The 27,748-nt window shown below is 33.2% G+C and overlaps 2 protein-coding genes across 14 annotated transcripts in view; one reads left to right on the forward strand and one right to left on the reverse strand.

Moving 5' to 3' along the window:
- The window catches only part of LOC105232472 (serine-rich adhesin for platelets), a 221,075-nt gene extending 201,948 nt beyond the window's left edge, over positions 1-19,127 (forward strand). For 8 of the 10 annotated variants that reach the window (XM_049458687.1, XM_049458683.1, XM_049458678.1 and 5 more), the window contains 3 exons: positions 3,635-3,942; positions 10,742-10,963; positions 14,086-19,127. In XM_049458687.1, the coding sequence (XP_049314644.1) occupies positions 3,635-3,942; positions 10,742-10,963; positions 14,086-15,578 (2,023 nt within the window). In that variant the 3' untranslated portion in view covers positions 15,579-19,127. Of the gene's footprint in view, positions 1-3,634; positions 3,943-10,741; positions 10,974-14,085 lie in introns of all 10 variants that reach the window. The other 2 variants (XM_049458708.1, XM_049458707.1) reach the window with 2 other exon arrangements.
- Positions 19,128-21,927: 2,800 nt separating this feature from the next.
- Positions 21,928-27,217, reverse strand: LOC105232351 (zinc finger protein 420). 4 transcript variants are annotated; one of them, XM_011214007.4, is made up of 7 exons: positions 26,939-27,217; positions 25,271-25,458; positions 25,002-25,202; positions 24,051-24,943; positions 23,799-23,984; positions 23,404-23,729; positions 21,928-23,321 (listed from the first exon to the last, which is right to left on the reverse strand). In XM_011214007.4, the coding sequence occupies exons 2-7, from the start codon at positions 25,433-25,435 to the stop codon at positions 23,179-23,181; spliced, it is 1,914 nt and encodes a 637-aa protein (XP_011212309.1). In that variant the 5' UTR covers positions 25,436-25,458; positions 26,939-27,217; the 3' UTR covers positions 21,928-23,178. The 4 variants fall into 4 exon arrangements, with proteins under 4 accessions (XP_011212309.1, XP_011212311.1, XP_011212310.1 ...); XM_011214009.4 differs by lacking the exon at positions 26,939-27,217 and adding an exon at positions 26,549-26,684; XM_011214008.4 differs by lacking the exon at positions 26,939-27,217 and adding an exon at positions 26,507-26,645.
- Positions 27,218-27,748: the final 531 nt, after the last annotated feature.

Here is a 27,748-nt window from a genome sequence, read left to right on the forward strand (position 1 = left end):
TAATATTTAGTGAAACTAAGGCATGAAATCTAATATATATATATTTATTAAAAGGGTAAAGTTTTTTAATTGATCGAAATTCAATTTGAGCGTTACGATACACTCACGAAAAAACCCTCTACAAGTAACAAATACATAGCTTTTAGGCACATTTAAGCAAAGTCGCACACCTTAATTCGTTTTCGAGTTAAATGAAAATGTCGCATAAAATGAAGATATCTTATCTATCCTTCATACATCAGAAATTATTATTTTTTCTACGGAAATATGTCAGTTTTAAGCCTTTTAAGCATTTTTCATAGATTTTTAACCCAACTAACGACATTTTATCGCAGCTTTTTCTCTTAAACATGTTTTCCTTTTGGGGGTTACTCCAATTATCTAATCCATACTTTTTTCTACGCTTATTATTATAAATATTCTGAACAATGTAGCTCTAAACTTTTGCGAAATCATTTGTTAAAAAAGTTGCAGACAAGAGTTACAAGTTTTTCAGCTATGAATTAATGGCCACTCATTGCAGTAATGACATTTTCGCTAGAAATAAACTTTTCACTTTATTGCACTTCGAAAACTTATAACGTCACGTACATTTTTTCTTATTTGCCAGGCAATCAAGCTCTTTAAACGTGAGGCGCTGCCAGCGCAAGTCTTTATTTGTTTTGATTATGCCACAAGCACGGAGCATGCAATACATATGAGCAACTGTATCCTGCATACTAGAAGCTGCAACATGGTACATGCCTCCACACACATTTATATGTCTTTTCGGTAGACACATATGAATTGGAGTTCACAGCAACGCAGTGGATGATTCATAACCCAATAACCTAAATAGTGTTCTCTAGAAATGCTGCACGGCCACTTTATTGCCATAGGTTAGGGCAGCAAGCAATTTGTATTGCAAGCATGCTGAGATAAAAGCGCATACATTAAGGGTTTTAAAGAAATATTAACATATTAGCATATGTTTGCGGGAGTTTAACATACGGTTGAAAGAAATTCGAAATTTTTTTTTATAGGTAATGTCCATATGTGTACTGAAAAAGCCAGCAAAGTGCCTTATTTACACATACCACACAGAAATATATATGTTAGTATATATATGTATGAAAAGTACGCAGTATTAGTTTACACTTTGCATCGGATTGCATTGTCTCACACCCCTATTTTCATTTACCCCCATTTGTGTATTGCAATTTTTGTTGGACTGCAAGCGAAATGTATACCAGCGCAACGTTTATTGATTTTTGCACCCGCTCATGAGTTCTGCACGCGCATTCACAGTCGCCAAAAGTGCAAACGTAAGCGTAAATTAAGCTTTTGTTGTAAATTGCAGTGCTGGCAGTAGAGGTGCAACGCAAGCATGGACAAAAGAGCGTGATAAACATCTGATTGCGTACCGGCATAACGGAGGTTGCTTAGATAAATATATGTTGTATATGTGTGAGTGAGTTTTATATACGACTGCATGTATAGTTGTGTCTTTGAAAGCACTCAGCAGTTGACAATGAAAATCATGAATAAAATGTGAAAGTAATTGATAAAGTCGCGAATCAAGTAACTTTGTTAATTAGATTTTGCATGAAGATTTGAAGGTAATTAAGATTATTTAAGGGTTATTAATTTTTTCCTTTTTTTTTAATGAAGCCAGTTCCGATTATATTAAAAGAGATTTGGATTGTCTTAGAAAACCAAAATTAAACCAAAAGAGACTTGGATCGATTTAGAAAACCAAACTAAGGCCAAAGAAAATCCAATTCATGTTTAAAGCTGTAATATTTGGATTAGGTATACGCCGTGGTTTATCTTAATGGTACTAAGTTAGCTAATGCGACTAGTTGAGGTTGCCATAAGATATTTGCAACGTTTAAAAAATACTATTATTTTTTCGCAAACCCGCACATGATCTCTTATATAATCTGTCATATAAGCTTGACCGAAGAGTTTTCTAAAGCATTGAAATAAGAGGACACTCAGTTTTTAATTCTTTAAGAACTTACTTATTACTTATTATTATACTTATTTATTATTAAGACTTATTATGAAGTACACATTAAACTCAATTTCGAAACTCGAAGACAACTGAAAATTAATTTCGAAAATCCTGAAAATATTTTTTTCCAATATGAGTAAATCTAAAAAAATTGTTTATAAAAATATCTACTTCGAAATTCGAAAGCAAATTTTTCTATATACGAAAATAGTTTCAAAAACCGCATAAATTTGAAATTTGGATTTTGACGTATTATAATGTATACATTAAACTCAATTTCTCCATTCGAAGACAAATATTTCGAACTCGAAAAATAATTTCGAAAACTCAGAAAACAATTTTTTCAATATGACTAAAAAAATCGTTTCAATAATACCAATTTCGATATACGAATGCAAATTTTCCATATTGGAAAGTAGTTTCAAATGTGCATAAATTTGACATTTCGATTTAAGGGTGTTATAATGTGTACATTAAACTCAAATTCGAAATTCGAAAGCAAATATTTAGATTTTCGAAAATAATTTCGAAAACTTGTTTAAGAATTATTATAAAGTATACATTAAACTCAATTTCGAAATGCAAAATTTTTCATTCTGCAATTTAGAAAACTAAAAATTTGAAATTTTAAACAATAGCAGACAATTATAAATAACAATAAAACACAAAGAATTAAAAATGAATAAAATATAAATAAATAAAACACAAATATTATTGAAATTTAGATACGAATTAGCAAAGTATGCACGGTTTCTCAGAAAGCAGTTGATTGTGCAGGGCGTATACGCAACATGCCATTTTTTTGCCTTTTGCATTGAACTTTTTATCTTCAAAGCAACCGAATAAATGACGAAAAGATCGAATACAAAATTGTCCGCTGTACAAAAGAGGTCTGAATAATTTTTTCATAAAACTACTTCTTAAAAAGTTATACTCAGTTAAGGTCGTCGAACGTACTGAGCATACATACGAGTGAGTTATACCTTATTTGTTGCTCATACGACATGGTGTACTGTATGATAACAGTGCCAATATTTTTGATTTATGTATAACTTTAACTGCCTATAATTTTTAAAATAGTGATTTTATGAAAAAATCATTACGGCGTATTTTGTAGAAAGAAAAATTTTGTATTTCGATATCATTTTTCCAAACTTAAGGTTCTTGATTAATACGAAATATCAAAAAATTACATGTTGCAATATATATTTAATAAAAGAAATGTGATTTAGGAACGATTTAAATTGGAAATAAGGAATTTATTGAAGTTTGTTATTTATTTAGGAATAAAGGGCTTATTTTAGTTTCTGTAATCTATTAACAACAGCTTGTGCGAAATATTATAAATTATTTAACAAACTGTCTTCCTTAAAATTTTAATAACTTTTTCGGTGTACACATTTAATAAATGTCAGCATGGCAACCCTGGTCTAATAAATATTAAAAATCTTAATAAAGTACGGACTAAAAATGCGAAGCACTGAAACACCATCACTAATACAGCGTTAACAGCTAACAAAAATTATTAACAACAAATAATACATTAAAACGCATAATTAATTATTTCATATTTACATTTTAGAAATTTTTACTAATAAAAAATTTTATTTTTCTCCAATTTCTTTCCGATTCGTTTAGAAAATGTTGGCTTGAATCCTCATTTGTTGGCATACGACCACTGGACTCACCGCAAACACCGGTCATCGAGACGACAGCAACCGCATTTAGTAGCGCTACGAATACCAACAACAATACAGCAACTAACAACAGCATTAGCAGCAGTCAATATAATAATTATAATTACAATTACAATACAAGTAATTCATCATCAAATACATTAACGGCAATAACAACACCAAATAGTGTTGGTGGCATCGGCATCACCACAGCGATAACAACAAATCCACATGTGTTACGCATGAACGGTCTGAGTATCGTTGGCGGTGGTGAGTCCACAATTATGATTTAGGCAATAATTACTATGTACTAATTTACTATGAGCGCGTTGTATGTATACAATTACCGTAAGTCCTCAAATACATAAGCGCACACACACACCCATATACACAGACATATGTATGAACGCCTATGGAATGTAGCGTTGGCAGCAACAGCAAACACCAGCCAACTTTTTTCACTTCAAAACCAAAATTTCTACACACACACATGTACACATACACATGCGTGCACATACACACACACTTTCAAGCTAACTTTTCTTATTGAAATTGAACATATTCTGTAGTGGAAGCGCAAGAAAACGTTTAGCGTGCGAAGCAAAAATGCTCTGTTTGTTTGTTTAATTTAGTAGTGTGCAAGCGATTCGCAACAAAAAACAACAAAACAAGCAACGAGTTGAACATTGTATTTGTAGTTGTTTAGCCATGTAGTTGTCACATATACACACATATATAGTATATATATACTTAAATGTATACATTTTAGTGCATTTCATTACTCACATATAAATATACCGTTAATTTGTAGTGTTGCAGAAGAAAATTGAAAAAAAAGATATTGAAATTATTAAAATCTGCAATTAGCATGTAAAAATTTAATTTTTACATTTTAAGTGCGCACAAGTAGATTTCGTTAAAATTTTTGTTCCATAACGGTTTTGCGGCGTCTTCGTAAGCTACAGATGCTAACAAATGCAAGAACAAAAATCCCACGGCATTCTTACGATTAGTTTGCACTACATTTTTTTCGATTATGTTGTTTTTAAAACACACATACACACCCATATATATATACATTATTTAACATTTAATTTATATAACTTTACATATATACAAAATGTATTTAAAATGTATTCTCGATTGTATTTATATGCGTATAAGTTTACCTTAATTTCGCTTTAATGTAAAAACAAAAACAAAAAAATAATAAATCAAAAAAACAACTGTGGCAATATTATATTTTAAAATTTAAACGGAAATATGTAGATGTTTTTAAATACGATAAAATGAAAGAAATTTAGAGAAAAAATTGAAAAATTAAAACTCAAAATTTATAAAGAAATTGATATAATGAAAAATTTTAAACATTGACGAATTTTGAAAAATTTAAAATTTTGAAAAGTTTTGAAATATTAAAAATTGTAAAATATTGGCCAATTTTGAAAACTTTTTAAATATTGAAATTTTTAAGATTTTGAAAATTTTTATACGTGGAAAATTTCGAAATTTTTTGAAATATTGACAAATTTTGGTCAATTGAAAATATATCGAAAGTTTTTAAAATTCTTGAAATAACAACAAATTTGAAATTAGCGAAAGTTTTGAAAATTTTTGAAATATTGAAAATTTGGAAATTTCTGAAATATTTCAAATTTTGAAAAGTTTTGAAATTTTTTGAAATATTAAAAATTTTGAAATATTTTTAAATATTGACAAAATTTGAAAGATTTTGAAAATTTTTAAAATATGGAAGATTTTGAAAGTTGTATAATTTCATTAATGTAAAAAATTATGAAATATCAAAGCTTTCAAATTGAAAATATTGAAATCTTAAAAAATTTAAAAATATATATGAGATTCGAAAAATTTTGAAAAATGAAGCAAAAAATTATGAAAATTAAAAAAAAAAATTCGAAAAACTAAAACAAAAAACTTAAAAATTATTCATTACCCCCATTTGTTTATGCTCAAAATATCTACATTTATAATATTTTTATTTAATTAACACATTTCGTTGAACTTTTATTTTTAACTGTATGTACTTTAAAAAATGTTCATAGTTAAAATAATATAAATTTACTTTGTATTAAATTTTAGTTTTAAAATTTATGCTTTTGTTCTTTCTTTAGATTTTAAGTTTCGACGATGACAATTAATTTGCATACATATCTACATAATAAACATATTATATAAAAATTTTGTTTTATTTGTAAAACATAACATGAAAATAAAATAAATACATATTTACGTCCGAAAACAGACTTCTCAATCATTTTACAGTGTTCACAAAATCATTAAAAATGAAAAATGCGTCAAAGTTAACAGTTATGTGCGGAGATAGCTAAAATATTACGAAAATATGGCCTTGGCGCCGGAAAGTATGCAGCGACTGCTGCGCAACTTTCAATTTTTAAATAACTGTACTGAAAACTGAAAGTAAGTCTTAATAAACAGTAAGATTTTGCTGTAAGAATATTAAGATATTTTCCAAATGACTTTTATACAGTTATGGCGCTAATTAAAATTTACTGCACTATCAAGATGACAAATTCCGAATTATAAAATGAAAATAGCAGAAAATGCAACTGAGGCGCCTATAGGTATGCTAGCACTGGAACTGATGTTATAAAAAGCATATTTTGTAAATTTGCTGAATTTTCTTAAATAATTCCCAGATTTAAAACAACCTTCTGCTGAATTTATTTTGTAAAATTCCTCAATATTCAACGCTGTGGCATTAAAAATTCAACAATTTTAAATCTTTGGCAAAAAAAAAATTGTCTCCTTATTGAATTTTGTTGGTCTGTGGAATTGACTAGTGTAGTGATAGGCTTATTTCGACTATTTCCAGGATCAAAAACAAGTCGATTAAGTTTCGAGCATTTTTTTCGTTTTTTTTTGTACGGGTTAAATTTGATCAGCTGGTATAAAGGAATAATGAACAGGAAAGTGAGAAAAAAAATAAAATGGAATAAGGCGCAGTTAGTTTGTCAAAATTATACCCAATACTTCACAAAGATTTAAATTTCAATAATTGATATTAATCTTCTTAAAAGACAACACATCTTCTTAAAAATTTATATTTATCTTCACAGTATTTACTTATTAATTTTTCAAAAATATTCAAAATTGAAATGAGAAAAATTAAACTAAGTATTCAATTCAAAAACTATTTTCGAATTGTCAAGAACATAATAAGGTTCACGCCAAAAATTAAGCCAAAATAAACTCAAAATATTTCCAATATAAAAATTGCGATTTCAAAATTTGTGTATCGAATAAGTTCCAAATATCAAAAAGCATCACGAATTCAATGAATTTTCTATTTTGGCAGAGTTTTAAAATAGACTAATTCAATGTTCGAAAAATTAGTAAATAAAAATAAGCGCTAGTAAGGAACATCATATACATTTGTGCCAAAAAATTCACCAAACATATTCGCACCATTTTGTTACTAACTCACATGCCTTGATATAAAAATCGACCCATTTTTCCTTTTACTCTATTGAGTGCTCTTCACACAAAAATCATTTAAATTCACAGCCAAAAAATCACATTTCTAAAACGACGCATAAGAACACTTTCAAAGCGATGCAGCTACACATGTATGTACATAAAAACGCATAACTTAATGTGACATAACATAACGTTTGCAAATTAAGGCAAGCATGTCATTCTTAAACATTCTATTCACAATTAACGAAATTTTTATAAAAAAATATTAAATTTTTTTCAAAAAGCTCCCAAAATGTTTTGAAAAGTTTCAATTTTCTAGCGCCAGAATATTGAAAAATAAACATAACTGTCGAACTAACTAGAATTGTATATAAAATCGGACGAATTTGTGTTTTATTAATTTTTATAATTTAACTAATTTTTTTATTAATTTTTAGTATAAAATTATAATTGAATATGAAAAATTGTACTAAAAATGTAAAAATATGTACATTTAAATTTCATGTACTGAAAATAATTTCGAAATTTTATGTTTTATTAATTTTTATAATATAATTAATTAATTATAATTTAATAAATTAATTTTTTCTATTAATCTTTAGTTAAATTAAGAAAATAAGAGCATTTCAAATTTCTTTTATGGAAAATAATTTTGTAAAACATCATTGAAAACTAAATAATAAAAAAACATACATTAATTTTTTCGCATAACTCCCTTTTTCATTTGAAATGTGTTTTTATTGTGTTTGGCTTTATTTCCATCACAAGCCTATCATAAAACATACATATATAAATATTATATATATGTACCATTAAATTTATTTTCATAAGCAACACCATTTATACATACCTACATATACACATAAACATACTATATAAGATGTTTTAAAAATTAAAATAAAATTTTAGATTTCATAAATAATTTAGTTTTTAACGCATTTACATATAACAGTTATTCGATATAAATAAAAGTCTTTGCATATAAAACATATACTTTATATGTTTGTATGGAAATTATTTGTTTTAAACAAAGTTTAATTTCTTTTAATTGGATTGTGATTGGTTTGTTATATGTGTATATTTTTTTACATATTGCTATTTTAATTTTTGGTGCTTTATTCCCTTTTCTCTTCTTCATTCAAATATTTCCTGTATATTTTGCTGTTTTCATAATGCCACTCTCATACAAGACTTGGTCCTATTGGCAAAACACTGTAAATGTTGATTTTTATAAGCTTCTTTTGAGGCGAGTTTTTTACAAATAAAATAATTCGCCATAGACAGAAACGTATAGTAATCACTTGCTGCAAAGTCCGGACTATAAGGTGGCTATATAAGAACTGTCCATTCAAGCTCCCGGAGCTTTTGGCGAGTCATCCATGTGTGTGGCCTGGCGTTGTCCCGATGGAACACAATTCCTCTCTTATTGCCCACTTCCAGCCGAATGCTTTCTTTAAGCGTTATTATGTTAAAAATATGTTAAATTAATAAATGCGTTTGCTGCGCTTTTCGTGTTAATAATTGTGTGTAAATTGATTGGAGCCCAATTTTTGACAGTACAGTTTAAAATTATTAGTTTGACGGCTCGTAAGCAGTTCATAGTAGAGGATTCCCTGCCGATACTTCCAAACACCTGCGTAGGCGTGTACCCTACATGATTCGACCAAGACTGGGTTCGTTTGACGTTGTCGCATTTCATCAGCAGTCCTTTTAAGAAATGGCAATTCTGCCCTTTTTGCGCTTAATCGTGTGGCACTCAATAATTGATCCTCTTTTTAGAAACAGCCTTATTTATATGATACCAAACGGCAATCAAAGCAGAGCATACATGACGGTTGGACTCGACGATTTCCATTATTTTATCAATAATTGGCCTTTCAGTGTGCGGCGCGTCTTTGACACCAAAGTTACCTGAAAGGGCTGTCAGGACCATAAATTCTTATTATTCTTCTTCCTTGCTGGCGTAGACGCTGCTTACGCGGTTACAGCCGAGTTAACAACAGCGCGCTTGTCGTTTCTTCTTTTAGCAATGTGGCAGCAATTGAAGATTCCAAGCGAAGGCAGGTTCTGGTCTTTCCAACGGAGTGGAGATGTTCCTCTTTCTGTGTTTCCTTCGGCGGGTACTGTGTCGAATACTTTCTTAGCTGGAGTGTTTTCGTCCATTCGGACGACCTAAGCAGCGTAGCCGCTGCTTTGTATAGCTCATCGTTAGGACCATAAATCTTCCACAAAACCTTTCTCTCAAAAACGTTTGATTGTTATCAAAAAGGGAGTTTCTTATCCGTTACTGTTGTTTATTTTTTAATGAGGACGTTTTTTACGTCGTGAGTCACAAACGCGGCGCACAATCCTGGAGAGGGATGTTTAGTCTTCTCACTTTATCTCGCCTTCAAAAGAATGTTCTTGGATTACCCTGAGGATACTTGGTCTAAGACGAGAAGTCGTGAACTGGATGAGCCATATGTAAAAGAATTGTTTCTGACCACCCCAAATAGAATAGCACTGAGAGAACTTTCCTCACTTGCGGGAACTTCTACACATTACTCCATCAAAATCTGAAGAACTAGTTCGCGTACATACACACAGACGCACAGATGCACAGCCAAACAGAGAGCTAGACGAAAATTGCTAAATCGAGGACTTCAAACTATATAGTATTATTTCATAAATATTTTTAATACCTTTTAAGTTAAACCCAAATTAGTTATAATTAAATATTTCAACTCTTTGTAACACGCCATTAGCAGACATTCCATTACCAACATTTTAGATACTTAATATTAAGTTATTTGTTATTTAGTATTTTCAAAATGCACTATATATATCTATACAATCGTCTATTTATTTAACTAGTTCATACTATTATTCATTCATCACATAACCATACAGTAGCTATTAATTGCAACTAAAAATCGTAGAATTTCTGTGCCACTTTCCTTGAAACACCCTTTCCACGCTCCGAACTACTACCACCTATTAAATGCCTCCTCTCTTCCTCACGTATATACTTGCGATTTTAGACCGCTAAAAACTTAATGTAAACATTAAAATTTGCTTCGTTACTCAAAGCTCTTACTAAATCATAAGTTAATTGCGTAATGAGTCAGACGTAGACCTCATTGGTAGCAGTCATTATTGAGAGACAGGGTGTATACCATGTGTCACTGATATTTTGTATAATTTTTCTAAGACTTATGGTTGGCAGTATAGTTATTTTAATTAGCATTTAATTAAGTAAACATATCTTAGGCTAAAGCAAAGCGTTTTACAAAAACAATTAAAATATATATGCGTTTTATATTCTCGTTTCTTTTTCTTGTTTTTTACCACACCAACATTACTAATGCTAACTAAACTGATATTCCCACCAAAAAAAAAATCTTTCAAATTCATCAACAATCAATGGCGATCAACAATATGTGCTACATATATACATATATGCCGAAATGTGTACAAAATTGCCAAAAACCTAACCAAACTACTGTATTCTCCCACCTTTTCATCCGTAAAATTATAAAAAAAAATACGCAAAACACTCACTTGAAAACATTTGCTCGCAATCGAAAAACAAAACAAAAATACAAAATTGCATCGAAATTCTGAAATTTAGCGCCAGAACGCTCGTTGAGCACCGCTTCGCTAGAAGATGTCTTAGCCTCACTATTAGGACTGCCATCGTCGTCAGCGTCGTCCAGTGGTGGAGTGCAGGGCGTGAACGTGGGCGCTGGTGCGGGTGCGGGTGCAGCTCTTGGCGCTAGCGTCGGCGTCGGCGTCAACGTCAACGCGGGGCCCGCCGCCACAAGTGATCCATACGCTAGGTCCACGACGACAGGTATGAACCTGTAAGTTTTCTTCCATCACAAAAATATACTCGTACATACAAACATATGTAACTACTACATACTCGTATTCGTATTCGTAATCGTATATAGTAAAATATATAGACATTTAAGCGCAGCTACATCATCATTGCGGCTCACAATCGTATCAATTGATATATACTCGTATTTTTGCAGAATCAAATTTATAGTTAGAGTTTTGAAAATATATACAGTTACTTGTAAATTCAAACGAAATTCGATAATTATTGACATTTTTTAAATATAATTATTTACGATTCGTGGTTGTTGTGTTTCGATATATATGTTAAGAGCTGATAAGTATATATAATATTTGGATTTATAAATCAGTATTATATTACTATTGTTTGAAAGATATTCACAAAAAATATATAAATTTTATATGTTTAAAGTTTTTATTATTAATATTCTTTTATTTTGTATTTTGTATTATATATATGTTTTTCTTTATGAAACAAATTAAAATCAAAAAATACAGAAGCGAAGAACTAGTTTACTTCTAAAAAAAAACATAGTAAAAATAAATTCTCCAAAGGGAACTCATAGCGATCAAAAAACTTAGAACTTTTATTGTACAGTTTCAGAGCGGACAAAACCTATCATGAACTCTTTACATTTTTGGTTTCTCTTCCTACTAGTTAGCCTTAAAGCATTTATAACTATACATAAATTATCTTTTATTATTTATTTTTATTTTCTTTTACTCGATTATTTAATATTTATTATACTCATACAGTAAAAATAAAGGTCTCAGTGATTGATTGGGCTATTTAATAAGAAGTAAAGAAGAGCTAAGTTCGGGTGTAATCGAACATTTTATACACTCGCAAATTGGAAGGATCAAAAACAAGGAAATAATTTCAGTTGTTGGAAATCTTTAAATTTTGTGAAAGAAATCAGTATACTTACTACTTTACATAACCTCATAAACAATAGTTTAGAGGTTTTATGTCACATAATCTGGGAGGTGACGGTGCGAAATGATGCGCTCATCAAAAGTTTTTTTTTAATTTTTCAATGAAATTCTTTATTCCTGTGAAAGTACATTCGATGCCATTATGTGTGGAACTTGAATTTTTTGCATGGCCACTACGAGTACTCTTGCAGAAGTCCAGACGCTGAACCTAATTTTCGTCGGTTTTCAAGTATAAATTGGCCGATACTGGTACAATTTCACGAAGTTCATCAATCGCCGACTTTTTGGCATAGACCATAGACTGTGACATTTCGTGAGATAACACGATCACTAAACTTGGTTTTCTTGTTGGAACCAGATATTTTCCATGTCCATATCATCCAATTCGGGCCAAAAATGTTTGGTTATCATTGAGCGGTAGCGAAAGAAGTACGGCCCAATGATTTTTCGATAAAAATCCGGATCATTTTCAAGTTGTTGCGTCGTTTGTTCTTCCTATAAGTCTACTTTTGTAGTGTCTCTATTGAAAACCCCTTTATATCAAGTGGTACATGTTCACTTAATTTTTCTAGACGCCTTGCATATTGTCCGATAAATACGGTGTAAAGTCAACCCGAAATTAGGTATATAAGAGGTAGGAGTATTATAGTGTTGGTCCGATTCAACTCATTTTTGACACGCATAATAATACCAGGTAAAGATTCAAACAGATTGCTCGATACTTTCGGAAAAAGGTTGGTAATTAGCTCTGAGGTCTAGAACAGTTGTTGTCCGACTTTGACAATTTAGATCTCGTTTAGTTTTTGGTAATACAAATAGTCATTAGGCTAATATCATAGTGAAAGCGAGAAACGATTCTATAAGACAACGTTACTTTTAGCTATAAATCCTACTTAATCAGATCTTTCGGATTATAGAATTTTCCAGCGCAAAGCAAGCCGAGCTGTTCTATATTATCTTCATCGCAAAAAGCCTTGCTTGCTATGCCGCTTCTACTCTAACATCTTACGAGTATAGCATCGGTCTTCGCTTGAACTATTATCGCTTCAGTCTTCCTAGCGCTTCTCGCTTTTACCCTGTCATAAATTTTAGGCGAACAATACTATTATAGTAACATGTTGCGAGAGTATAAAAATGTTCCAGTTAGCAAGTACTATTATTAATATTTTTTTGCCTCATAAAATAAGCCAATGAATCTGTGAAAAGTGGAAATTATTATTTCGTTCACGAAATTATTTCCAACAAAGAAAAAATACATTTGAGAGGAAAAATTTAGCGCATTAAAAATAGACGGTCTTCTCTCTTCTTTAAAATTTTAGTACATATACCTAAGTTCTTTCACATTTCAGCAAAAAACTTATCATCTAGCAACAAATTTTGGAGTTGAAAATATAAAAACAATGCTTCTAAAATTATTGTATATATATTTGTATAAACTTAGTTCTATTTCCAACCTAACTTCAAGGGCCAATAGCTCCATTCAAAAAAAAATTAAAAAGCTCTACATCGGGACGGCTTATGAGTATACTGGTATGCTTAATATCGCTGTTACACCAATTAGTATTGGTTTCCAATCGTACATGTTGCGACAGTATGATATTAGCGATGAATTCTTAGAAAGGCCGCTTTCTAGCTTATATTTTATTTATTTTTTGCCTCTATCTCCTGTTCTTTCGTTTTGGCATCTTCATATTCTAAAGCAGATTAGACGATGAGATTGTAATTTGGTTAGCAATAAGTCAATTAGGAAAACTAAAATCATATTCAAAATGAAATTAGAGAAGCTTAGCAAAGATGTATATAAATCAGGTTACACATATTTTGTAACATAAAATATCGGCCGAACTTCGTAAAAAATTAAAAATCTGTTTTTTTTGGGGGATTTTCAAAAATGTTTGTCCCCGAAGAGAGTTATTGCCACTGAAAATGGCGAACGCTATGAAGCAAGTAGTACGACGGAATCCTTCCAAGCATGCTCAACTCATTCCTCCGCGTTAAAAAAAAAGAACTCCTGTGAACATGTGCTTTTAAAAACAATTTTTGTTTGATACTTTCGTTGGGCATGCCTAGACGTTGTGTACTGCATTAGAAGTTACTTAGTAAATGTTTACGTTGTTAAAGAAAGAGTTAACTATCAACTATTGCCTCAACCCACGCACATTCTCTTCTCATTCGCAGGCGATTCAGCTAGTCAGTCCCTGGTAACATTCCGTCATATGCCGCAGCAGCAACAACCACCACAAATTCCCCAATCCCAGACGCAACTACAGCAATCCCAACAACAACTACTACTAGTACAACTACAGGCCGAACAGCAGCGTTTGCGCCGGCGCAGTGAGGGCGATGCACCGCAACAACAAAAACAACAACAGCTGCAACAGCAACAACAACAGCAACAAAATGCCAAAACCAATTCGTCAACCGGCAACAGCATCGGCGCAACGACGCAGCACACCAACGTTGTCGGGTACTACCAAGACGCCAGCATCAACAGCCAACACGCGTCAGCCGTCGGTGGCGTTGGAGGTGGCAGCGGTGTCATCGGCGCCGGGAACGCCACAGTGTCGACGCGCCGTGTCTCGCTCGGCGACAGTTCCGAGTCCAATAATAAGACCACATCCGAGCTGCAGATCAAGTGCCGCAACACCAAGTGCGATCGTAGCGCCACACCCGCAGACGCCAAAAAGTATTACAAGTCATGCCACAATTGTACCCATCTATATTGTTCGCGTGAATGTCGGCGCGCCCACTGGGAGAAGCACCGCAAAGCATGTCTACACTCACGCGCGTCGAATTTGTGCCGCCAAGTGTTAGCCACGTGTAAGGATGATGTCGATTCGCAGCGCCATCTCAGTTTGTTGGCGCGCAAGGGCTTCCTGTCGCAGGGGCGCGGCGTTGTGCGGGTGCTCTTCCGTTCCGCCGAGGCGGCTGAGAGTTTCATCAAGCACGGCTTTCAGTGTATGGGCGAGGCGTCCTATGTGCGTTGGCCCGATCTGATGCCCGCCGAAATGGGTCTCGAGCTGTACTCGGAATTGCTAAAGCTAAGCACCGAATACAAGCCGGACTCCAAGATGCTCATCTACGTGGCCATATGTGTGGTCAGCGAAGCGCCGGGCATGGGACAGGCGCCAGTACGCTGGGAACGCCAGCTGGTCTCGCGTTGTGCCAAACTGAAACTCTGCAAGAGCATCCTAGCCGAATTGGACCAACAACATCAGGCCCTACAACTACAACAACAACTGCAGCCGCAGCCACCATTAACAGTGGTTGCCGTGCCGGAACCCACCACCGAGATACTTATACTCACATTCAATCCAAGCTTACGTTCGAATAACGGTCATGGCGAACTCATACTCTCCAATATCTTGGATATCTTGTCACGACGTGGTGTGCTCTTGCGCAAACATTATCCCGAAATTTATCAACGCCTACAAACCTTCACCGACGGACAAACGGATAAATTCAATCCGGTAACACTGCATCCGCGCGACTCACAAACCGGCAAAAGCTTCGTCTGCATCATTATGCCAGTCCATACGTCCGACAGTGATGTCATCAAGTTGCCGTCGGCATCGGATGGCGGCAACCGTGTGACCACCATCGATGTGGGCTCACCGGCTGCGTTGGCACAACTGGATGACGACGAGCTGCTCACACGTTCTACAAGTTGATTTTTAAAAAGCAACGGTCGTAGTGGTACCAAGAAACGCTCCTCGTCGACGGGCTCGACCGGTTCGACGGCGTCGGATCTCTTATTGATGTCCGCAAGCGCGGATGGTGCCGCTGGCTCTTTGACGCTGGAAAGTACACGCATGTAGAGGGTGTGTCGTTTGCTTCAAGGTCGTATCGGATATAGGAACGCAGCTTTTGTAGTTTTAAGACAGTTATATTTATAGCTATACATACTAATATACACAAAACATGCATATAGTCTTATAATCAATCTCTCTCATAGCCTGATTAACGAACAAAAGAAGCTTCCTCTCTTAGCCACATTTAAAGGAACGCATACCGAACTCGTATTTAGACACCGCACACCGCATACAACATAACTATGAACTTTATACATACAAAGTCTCTTTAGAAGTATAATCGGGAAATCTTCCACATTTCGCTCATATCATGCTAATTTTCGGAAATCGTCTAACATTTATGCATAAACATACATACAAGTACAACAATACTTCTTCATATTCGTATTTAGCTAGATAATATTTATGTTATGTGCTTTCTTAGTGTTAAAAATCTGTAAAAATAAGTCAAGAAGTCAAGGGTGATTATGAGATAATACAAAAAAATTGATTTGTAAGCAAGCCAATAACGAGAGAAATAGGATTAAATGGAAGAGATATGGGAAGAAGAGTAACAAAAATAGATGTCTGAAATATCTGTTACACATTTTTTAGTCATAACTGATGTTTTAAATAACTCCGATTGCAAAAGAAATGTTCGAAATGTCAAGATACTCAAAGTTTCGAAAGAAAAATTGATAATACATACATTAAAAAATCAGGTCTCGAATCATTCACTATTGAACCTTTATAGCGAATAGCTTACATTACTCGGATTACAAGGACTTCTGAGAAGCTCGAAACTTCAAAAGAAAGAAAGGTACTTTGTTAAAAATATTAGGTCTCCGATCCTATCGTCGGCCGTATCGAAATCACTTACTGATTTTTTTACTAAGAGACTTACATTTCAATCATATAATGCTCTTATACCAAACATTACATTAAAAAACAGAATCTGATCAAGCAAGTGATGATTAAGCGACCTTCTTGCCTGTATTTCGTATCCGTAATCTATTACAACTCCTTTAAATTCCAAAACTCGAATATTCGAAAAACATAGAATTCTATGAATTCCTCCTTCAAAATTCAAAATCCTAGCTTGCCAAAACGGACAATCTTATGAATTTCTTCTTGAACCTCGCAGTTTTCGAAAAAACATAGAAAACAAAGAAATGCTTCTTCGAATTCAAAATTCCAGTCTTCGAAAAACATAAAATTTTGTGAATTCCTTTTTTAAATTCCTAAATCAGTTTTCGAAAAACAAGACTATGAATTAATTTCTTTATATTCAAAACCCCAGTTTTCGATAAACGTAAAATTCTTTAAAATTTTCCTTTGAATTACAAAATTCTAATTTTCGAAAAACGTAGAATACTATAAAATCCTTATTTAAATTTCAAAAAAACAGTCTTCGAAAAACATAGAATTCTATGAATTCCTCTCTCAAATAAAAAACATATTTTTCAAAAATTTGGAATACCATATATTCCTTATTTAAATTTCAAAATTCCAGTTTTCGAAAAACATAGAGTCCAATGAACTGCTGCTTCAACTTCTAAAACCCAGCATTCGGAAAATGGTGAATCCTATGATTTTCTTCTCTAAACCCGCGGTTTTCGAAAAACATAGAATTTAAAGAATTCCTCATTCAAATTTCTGAATAACAGTTTTCGAAAAACGTAAAAGGCTATGAACACCTTCTTTAAATTCCTAAATCTCAGTTTTCGAAAGACGGAGTATCCGATGAATTTCTCATTCCAATTCTAAAATCGCATTTTTCAAAAATTAAGAATTCTATATATTCATTTTTAAGCTTTAAAATCGCAGTGTTCGAATAACGTAGAATTCTGTGAATATATTATTTAAATTTCAAAATATTATAAATATTTTTCGAAAAACGTGGGATTCTATGAAGTCCTTCTTCTTATGCTAAAAGCCCAGTTTTCTAAAAACTTAGAATTCCTTGAATTTCCTCTTTAATTTTCAAAATTCCGATTTCCGAAAAACGTTTCTATCACGAAACCATCCTCCGGTATCACGAAAGTTAATACAAACTTGATATTTTAAGCGATTATATAAATGCCGTATAATTGCCATTAAAGTATTTGATTAATACATTTTGAAGGTTCAATGGAATACCGTTGTTTTAATTTACTGAAATATAACGGGTAGTTTATGAAATTGAACCATAAAACGATTACTAAAGAAATATTTCACAAAAGGTATATATTCGAATATATTCAAGTTCCAAAAACCCCAAGGCCTTCTAACATTTTCCAAGTACTTGGATCCAACAGTGTCCCAAGCCCAGTCCATGCATAGATGAATAACTAAAGTATATACAACACTGTAGCGAAATTACTTCAAGAAACACACTTTCGAAGTGAGAAACCAAGCTATACTACCATTTAGACTAGGTTTACCCATTATCGGGATCAATGTAAATCATGAGGAAACAAGGATTATTAAAGGTGTTGAAAGGAGTGAGATAGATATTGAACAGAGATATTGAACGTCAAAGACAGGCGTCATTTATAGATTACTTCAATGCATGCTTTAAACGTTGTCACGTTTCTGAATAGAAACTACGATCTATTGGAAGATCAGATTAAAATCAGAGTTTTCAGATATAAAAATCAGATATCTCAGAGATAAAAATCGGTTAAATGCTAATACTTTTTCGGGTTGTTTTTTAAAACATTAGAAATCTTCTGAATATGAAAAAGAGATGTCTTACATACAGAAATTCCGACTTAAGGAGTTTTATGTCCTTGCAAAGCAGAAAACCCCTTGTTTTGTGAAATGTTTGTGAAAAGGAAGTTTGTTTAATAAATAATTTAAACTAATGTACAATTATAGGATGTACTTTAACCGTTCTCCAGAAGGACCTCATTCACTCCTCATACGACCGCGATTACTGCCAAACCACAGAGTCGCAACAAAATCCTCTAGTCGCAGTGGTTCTATTACGAACTCTCCATGTTCTATTTAAAAGTATCGAAATTATTATAAAAAATGGTTTTCCCTCGATCATTACCTGACTAATACATCGGAGGAGAACGTGTAAAAATCTGAAGACTGTGAAACCGTTTCGGAGAAGTTTGCCTCACGGGCTCTGAAAATCTAGTTTCGAAAAAAACGCGTTTAAGGTTTTGGGAGTCGATTACATTAAGTTAAAGAATTCTTCCATTAAATTCATATCTCCAAAACTCTTTGCGGGATTAACTTCAAATCTTCGTAAAATATTTTCAAATATGTACATTCTATAAACTACGAGTATATGGGCGAAAAAATCGATTTTTTCTATTTTTCGGAATTCACAGGTGGATATCACCCCTGTAATAAGAAATATGGGTATCAAAATAAGAGAAATATTGAAACGAGGCGCTTGAAAAAAAGTCAAATATTTGTATTAAGGAATAAACAAATAAAATTAAAAAAAAAAATTATGAATTTTCAGGGGTTCGCAATCAGTAAATTAGAAAAAGAATATTGAGCGTTAAATACCATACTCTTCAGTGTATGTATCCTTAAGCTTCCAGTGAATACCAAGTAATGTAAAGCTAACCAAAAGATAAAGAAAACAGAGCTAGGTTAAAAAATCGCTGAAAGTATATATATATATATAGAAATTGTTAAATCAAAAGTTGAGTACTTGAAAGCGAAAAAGAAATTGAGAACGCATTAGTGCCGACAACAAAAGCAAGGCCTTGGCGCCAACAAACAATGGAGACGACTGTTTAGAAGCGTTAGGATAACGTAAAAATCCATTGTATTAAATAAGAAGCAACCTTTATAAACAGAGACTTAGTGAGTAATTAAAATAAATTCTAACATTTCGACGCTTAAGCAGCAGAAACTGAAGCGACCAAACATTGGCGGCATATTTCTGTGTTGCGTTGCAATTAAAACGCCTTGCTTTAACTAAACTCATACTCATGCTTTCCCATTACGACTAACTAATGACTAAGCCGACATTTAAACTAGTAATTAATTATATGAGAAATAATAAAAACAAAAAAGAACAAAAGAAAGTGAAAATAATAACATTTAAAGTAATTTTAAGCAGCTAATGGCCTTATTTCGTGAATTCGTTTCAATCACACATACACACATACATACATACATACACATACATGCATACATTGACATTGAACAAAATGAAACTGTAACAAAATTTATTCCTAATTAGTAAAATTTTTTAAAATTATTAAATTTATTTACTTAAGTACATTTTAAGCAAACAACAAAAACAAAAAAAGGAGAAACAAAAACAAGAACTTTTAAAGTTTATTAAGCGTAACTATTGTCTTTAGCACTAATTTTGTTTTTGTGGTGTAGCTAATAAATAAGTGTGCTGGTTAAATACATAAATAATTTCCGATAACAAAAATTAACATTTAATGACATTATTATAATTATAATTATAAACTAAATTTGTAAGTAAATTATTTAATAAATTATGCCAAAAAAGTGCTTTCTCGCAATTTTTTCCAACTTGAGGTTGGCGTCAAGAAACGTAAGTATATAGATGAAAATTGATTAATGAAATAAATCTTTTTAAGGAAAGGAGGTTATGATAACTGTCCTACAGTTGTTAGAAAGGGGGCCTGAAACCGAACAGTCCATCGAACTTAGTCAACTCGCACAAAAATCCACTCCCCCAGACACCAAAAGCTTTATAGGAATTGCTCGTGGAACTGAAAGTCAGATACGTGACGTAAGGATTTAAAAAATATAGAGAAAAATTATAAAAAAAATAAAAAAATTAAATAAAAATATATAAAAAATTTAAAAAAATATATAAACAATTTAAAATATATATATATTTATGCGAGTAAAAAACATATTAAAAATATAAAAAATAAAAATATTTATGAATATTAGAAAAGCAAAACATTAAAGCGAAAATTTTAAAAAATTTAAAAAAAAATATTTAAAATTTAAAAAATAAAAAAAAGCATTAAAATAATAATAACATAAAAAAATTATAAAAAATATAAACAAATTTAAAGGAAATATATAATTATTTATGTAAAAAAAAAATTTATAAATGTACAAAAATATTTAAATTTAAATTAAAACAAAAAAATTGGAAAACACGTATGGAAGAAAAAAAATTTAAAAAAACTAAAAAAAAAAATTTTAAATATTCAATTATAAAAAGTAAAATAAATATTAAAAATTAAAACAAAAATATAAAAAAATTAAAAACAAGTAAGGAAGGCCTAAATTCGGGTGTAACCAAACATTTCATACTCTTGCGACATGCCAGGATCAAAGCCGGCGAAATACCTTCAGGTGTAAGCAAAACTTGATTTTAAAAATGTTCTCTGAGTTTCCATAATATTTATTTATTTATTTGACCGATATTTTTGGCCAAAAGTCAACTATAGATACTGGGATCCAAATATTCCGTACTTAGCGGCTTAAACAGTTTTGGTCCAATTTGGATACACAAAGGCTTATCTCGTTGGTAGTCGAAAAAGTATTTTCGTATTTCTAATCAAACTTCAACTTATTTTTTTTTATATTTATGGTATACTAATAAATAAATAAACAAATATATAATTTCTGGTCATAAAAAAGAATCAAATGGAATTTAAAATTGCGTTATATGGGAAATAGGTGTGGTTGTAGCCCGATTTCACACATTTTCGCACTGTGAAATCGTTCGAACTCAGTCAGTTTAGAGGTAACCACATGATAGAGTGATCATTATTTCTATAATGTTTTTTATCTTCATTTTTTAATTTTCGGAACGAAAATAGTTTAAGTTTACAAAAGAAAAAAACAAAATTTTCACAACAAAAAACTACAGTTTGGTTTTTTCTTATTTTTGTTAATTTTCACTAAAAAAAATATTCTTCTCCCGTTTGTTTAATTTTTACCGAAAAAATTTTATTTTAATTTTGCTTAATTTCTATAACAAAAAAAAATTGTTTAAGTATTCTTTGTAAAAAAATCCCACTTTTTCATTTATTTTCTAAAAATTCACTTTTATTGTTTCGTACGTATTTTTGATTTCAAATTAGCTTATTTAGGTATTAAATCGCTAATATTAATTTAATTTTAAATATATTTATTTATGCCCATATTTTCGTGCAACATTTTTCGCTAATATACAGCTGTATATTATTTTTTTTTTACTTCTTGCGATGACTAAATTCTAATAATAATAATTTACGAATACGTTACACTCGAACACGCCAAAAGTGCGAATATTGCATTTTTAAATTTTATTTTTATAATAATTTTTTAATTTATTATTGGTATGTATTTATTATTTAAAAAATTGAATTTGTTTAGACTAATTAATAGAAATATAATAATTATTTATGTGTATACTTAATATATATATGTATATATAAAATTAAAACAAACGTAATCAACTATCCACGCTGATCCGGTCGCAAAATTGTTGAGCAGTTAGATAAAATTACACAACGCGAAGAAAACGGTTGGAAATCATTGGGAATATTAACCGAAACTATAAAAGTTTTTGAATATAGGCGAACCAACAAAGTTTACTTGGAAGAGTTGCAGCAACTTTTCTTAGCAGAATAACGGTAGTGGCGATTTCTTGCGAACTCGAGACGCTTAGTTATCAATTAAACCGTGCGTAATGCGAATTCGAATTGCTTGAGTTGCTTTTAGTGGCACATAAAACCAAGAAAAATCACTAGCGCAAAAATGTTTTAGACAAAGCCGAAACGCAAACGGTGCGCACAAAACAAGTGTAGGGACAAATATTAAATATTTGGTAATCCAACCGATTTTAGTAAGAATCACTAATATATAAAGAAGTTGGAAAAGTATGCTGCACTGTAAACAAAATCACAAACTGTAGATTGCATGTGTGCTTCAAGCACAATGAAACCTACCATTGCAACAACTGCTTAAAACAACAGCAATAAAATGAAGACAACAGCAACTACCATAGCGTCCAAGCGCCTTTAGCCTGGTAACTCCTCTATGCATGTGGATACACATTGCCCGAAGTAGAGGGCGTTAGGGGCGTGGGCGTTGCAGCAACAATTATTTCACCTGTTGCCGTGTGCTGCTGGTAATAGTAGCTGACAGTTTGCATTGGTGGACGCACTATTGTTGTTGTTGCACCTGTAGCCGTATTATTGGTATCATGCAAATATGTGGTAGTGTAGTGTTGTTGACTCATATGTGTTTGAGTTTGTGGCTGTTGTTGTTGTTGCGGTTGCGTTTGAAGTTGTGTTATCTGATGCTGTTGGCTGTTGATGTTGGCTGTTACAGTTGTTGTAACACCAACTGCAGTTTGCTGTTGCGTTTGTGTTGGTAACGTTGTTTGTTGTTGCATTTTTGATGCTGGTGGTTGTTGCAACTTGTTACTCGTTGTCGTTGTCGCCGTTAAAGTGGGGGTAGCGGAAGTGGTTGTCGCGTGTAATTGATACCGCTGCGCAGCAATAATTGCGTTTGTGGCAACTGTTGCTGTTGCCGCTTTTGTCTATAAGCCAGATATGATCACCTCTTGCTGTGCGTCGTCATCCATTTCGGGTATTTCCTGTTTATGTATCATGACACTTTGCCCGTCGGTGGTCATAGACTGTTGTTGCTGCGTTTGCGCTGGTTGTCGCGGTGCAGTTTGTCCTACAAATACAAATACACATTTTAGTACCGTTAACACTAATTTACTTCAATGCAGATAATATGATTTTGTATATTAACTAACCGTATTTCTGATGAATGCCTCTATGCCGCTTGAGCGCAAAGCGATCGGCAAACGCCGCAGAACAGATATCGCAACGGAATGGTTTTTCGCCGGAGTGCACTTTTGCGTGATTCTTCAAATGTGCAGCCTGTGAGAATGCCGAACCGCATATATCACACTTATAGGGTTTCTCGCCGGTATGTATGCGCCGGTGGTTCCATAAGGTGGCGTGACGCGCGAAGCCTTTATCACAAACTTCGCAGACATATGGCCGTTCGCCGCTGTGCGTGCGCTCGTGGTTCTTGAGATGTGGCGATTGCGAAAACTGCATGCCACATGTTTGACATCTGCAGAACAAGGCAGGAAATAAAACTTAGTAATTGTTCTATTTGTATATAAATATAAATGGTACGTACTTGTAAGGCTTTTCGCCGGTGTGTATCCTTGCGTGGTTTTTCAAGTAGACCGCCTTTGCAAAAGCCAATCCACAAATTGTGCACTTGTAATTCTTTTCGCCGCTGTGTAGTTTCTTATGTGACCACAGACTCGAGTAACGCGAAAAGGTGCCGCCACAAATGTTGCATGTAAACGGCTTGGGGTTTCTGCATGTGGAAGAACGAAATACTGTTATAGTATTATTAATATAAAGAATTTTAAGATGTGCTCACTCTGCTTTTACATTGACAGCCTGCTGTTTGGTGGCCGGCGTGCCTGATCCCACAAACACCACACCAGATCCATTGCACTTTTGACATTTGGTCACTTGCTGTTGATTGCGTTTCTTCACTGGATGATTATTGACCGCAGTTTGTTCTTGCTTCGGCGCAATATTTTGCGGCTGTTGGCTGCTTTGTTGTTGATGTGACTCCGGTGAACCAGCTGTAACCACCTGCACTGGTTGTAACTGGTGATGTGTTAACATCCCACCTTGACCTGAAAGCGTATCCATTGGCGAGGAATCCGCACTACCGCCAGTTACAAATTCATTTAATTCACATTTTATGTCACCATCTTGTGCAACGAAAATTTGCGTGGGCGTGATGCCTTGTGGTGCTTGAATCTCTTGATCGGCACGTATACAATCCTCGCAACGTACCAGTTTTGGTCCTTTGCGTTTGGCTGGCTGCAACATTTGATTGCCACATGTTATACATTTTGATTGTGTGAGTTTAACGGATTTTAAGCCAGCGATGTTGGTTGTATTGACGGCTAATTCATTGCCGGTATTCTGCGTGGTGACATTTGTGACCACTGCGTTATGTTGCTGCTGTTGTTGTTGCTGTTGCAAGACAGTTGTGGCCGGTTCCAAAGCTTCTGTGGCCACAATTTGTATCTGGCCCATTTGGCCATTTTCTGTGATTATATTTTGTGTCTGTACTAATCCTTGCGCATTCACAACTATGGTTTCGGGTTGACCCTGTTGTTGATCACTACCGTCCTGCGTGTGTATACGTTTATGGTGATTCAATAGCGCCAAGTGTGAAAACATTAAACCGCACACATCGCATTTGAAACTGATATTCGAGATGGTATTTGGCATGGGCGAGATGGCCTGTAAAGACTAGCGAATAATGGAAGTTATAGAAATGAATTTATTTCACTTTTGTATTTGTGCTTACTGCTGCAATTGGTTTGTTTTGGTTTACAATCTGCAAACGTCCCTGTGCATCCAATGTGGCAATACCGATGGTGCTACCTTGATTTAGTTGCATGCCATTCACAAGCGCGTAGTTGTAACCACCAACGGGTTGTGCTATGTAGCACGTTTTGTTGTCATCAGTGGTAAGTTGCGCCAAATTAACTGTAGTAGCTGCGCCTCCCTGCAAAAGCATCAAAATGTTAATTATCTAACTATTAGAATTATGGTTAATATTGAATAATTGCTTACATTTGTGGTAGTATAATAGAATGTGGGCTGCTCCTTCTGCCCCTCTATTTTCGGCTGTTTTAATATGGTGCCATCAGCTGTTTGGTATTGTATAGTGGTAGGCTGCCCATTGGCGCCTATTGCATTCGTAGTGAATATTATATTCTTCGTCAGATCCTCCATCATCGGAGCGATTAAAACGTATTAAACTGTAAATAAAGTTAAAAATAAGCATCATTCATTAATTACATTATTATTCAATATATTATACCAATTGGCTATTTGCGCGCCAAAATATTTTGGAACTTTCATAGTTCACCAACCCAAGAGATTTGTTTACATCTTTGGTATAAAGTTGTTTTCAAAAACTCAAAATACATAGTCGTACTTTTTCAACACACTTGCTTCCATAGAACAGACTAAAAGCATTAAAAATTGCGCAAAACAAAACCAGCTAAAAAATTCTGGCAACGCTATATAAGGGCGAGAAAAGGCAAGCTGCATGGCGCTACCCTCTACTCGTTGGCCAGCCTCTCACTCGCTACTAAATCTATTCGTTGGACGTTTACACAACGAAGACAACAATATGAATATAGGAAAGTACATAGCAAATTAATGTGCAATGAATCCTCTTAAAAGCTATTTTGAAGAGAATGGCTGAAAGAAAAAATGTTAATCAAAGATAGTAGAAACGAGCGAGAAGCATTGAATGCACCCGAGAGAAATAGCGAACGAAATAGTAAAGTGCAATATAAGATGATTGAGGAAATATCCATGTGGGAGCAGTGATAAATTTATAGAAAGTCTACGATGACTATGAAGAGCAACAATTTTTTCACTGTACAACAAGCAGGCACACCTACATATGCATGATTTATGTTGTAGCGGGTATTCTTCTAGTTCTACATGTTGCACTGTATGACCAAGCCCGCGCTAGTGGGGGTCATTGATTGTAAGAAACGCCGATATTTAGGGGAAAATAGTTTTAATTTGTTTTTGTTGAGTTTAATGTCATTCATACACTTGGTCACTAATTTCGCATATCTTATGCCACTTTTCTACGTATTGGCTACGTTCGCACACCATTGCATAAATCAATTGCTGTTCGAGCAAATCCGAATACACGAACTAGGCACATACTTATGTACCAATACATATATTAGCATAGGAAGTACACGAACTACAATTTGCACCTTCATTTTCTATGCAATTAAGTACAATTTATGATGATTATAAACACTTTTGTTTTGATCTTACTCTTCTATCTTGTTTTTGGCGGTTTGTGTACAAATATTTCACCTTTATTATTGTTTTTTCTTTTTCTAACAAATTCCAGCAACGCAGTAGACTACGTGCGAGCAGGCGACAGTAAGCAAGAAATTTCCTTTTTTCTTCCACGCCACTTCAACTCGATTTATATGAGGGCAGCCGTTCGTCGATCTCGTTATTGCCGTCGTCGTAAAACATCAGCAGAAGCGGCAGCACTCGTACTCGTACAGTTGGGTAGAGCGAGCAGTGCGCCCGACGACGAATAGACAAGAAAAGCAATATGGCGGATGCCTACACCAGAGAACTTAAAACATATTAAGTTCTTAAAACATTTAAGTTCTCTGCTTATACAACATTTTATTAAAATTATGTGCAAAACTTTCGGTTTAGCGCAATTTGGATGCCGTAACGCATATTTACCTCGTTTAAACTTGATGAAAGGAAAAATCTTCAATTTGGTCTCTTTTCTTAGTTTTCTTCTTCGCACATTCGAATTAAAATTGCACTACTCGCGCATTTGCCACGCCGTTCACACTCGCTCAGCCGCTAAAACAAGACTGAATTTTCGACAGCTTTGCAGTCAGAAAGGGACACCCTGGTCTCTTTTCGCTGAAATTTTCGTAGCGTTGCCAACTGTGTAAATGGTGAGAAGGAGAAAGAGTGAGAAAGAAAAAATTGTGCAAAAGCATCTCTTGTTGTATGAGATAGTTTTCAATTGGGTAATACTATTTTTAATTATTATATAAAAATTTGGTTAGTAAATATTAGTTTGATGCTTATAATGAAGTTTCATTAAATTGTCACTATCGGTCATAGCAAAAATTTAGTAATTATTGTCGTAACTGTTCAGCCTAAATGCATGCAATTAATTTGCCATAGGCTTTGACTGAACGCACAGTATGAAATGCAGGGTTGCTTTTGAAACAAATTGCTGGCGTTAAATGTTCAAATTTAAATGTGCAAATTTATGTAATGGAAAAATATTTATTCATTTATGAGTTACATACATAAAACATATACATATCCATTTGAAATTAAGAAAAAAGCGTTTTTTTGTAATTTTTTCTGGTAGAGGTTTTTAATAAATATTACACCTTATAAATTATTAAAAATGTTGTGTATTTACAGATATTTACAGATTAATTTTGAAAAATATACATATATTTTCCATTGAACTCTTAGCCCATCTCCTGGCAGACCTGTGAAAAAGGTTTCTAGCGGTGAGAAAAA

Source organism: Bactrocera dorsalis, chromosome 1, assembly GCF_023373825.1.
Source record: "Bactrocera dorsalis isolate Fly_Bdor chromosome 1, ASM2337382v1, whole genome shotgun sequence".
NCBI lineage: Eukaryota > Metazoa > Arthropoda > Insecta > Diptera > Tephritidae > Bactrocera > Bactrocera dorsalis.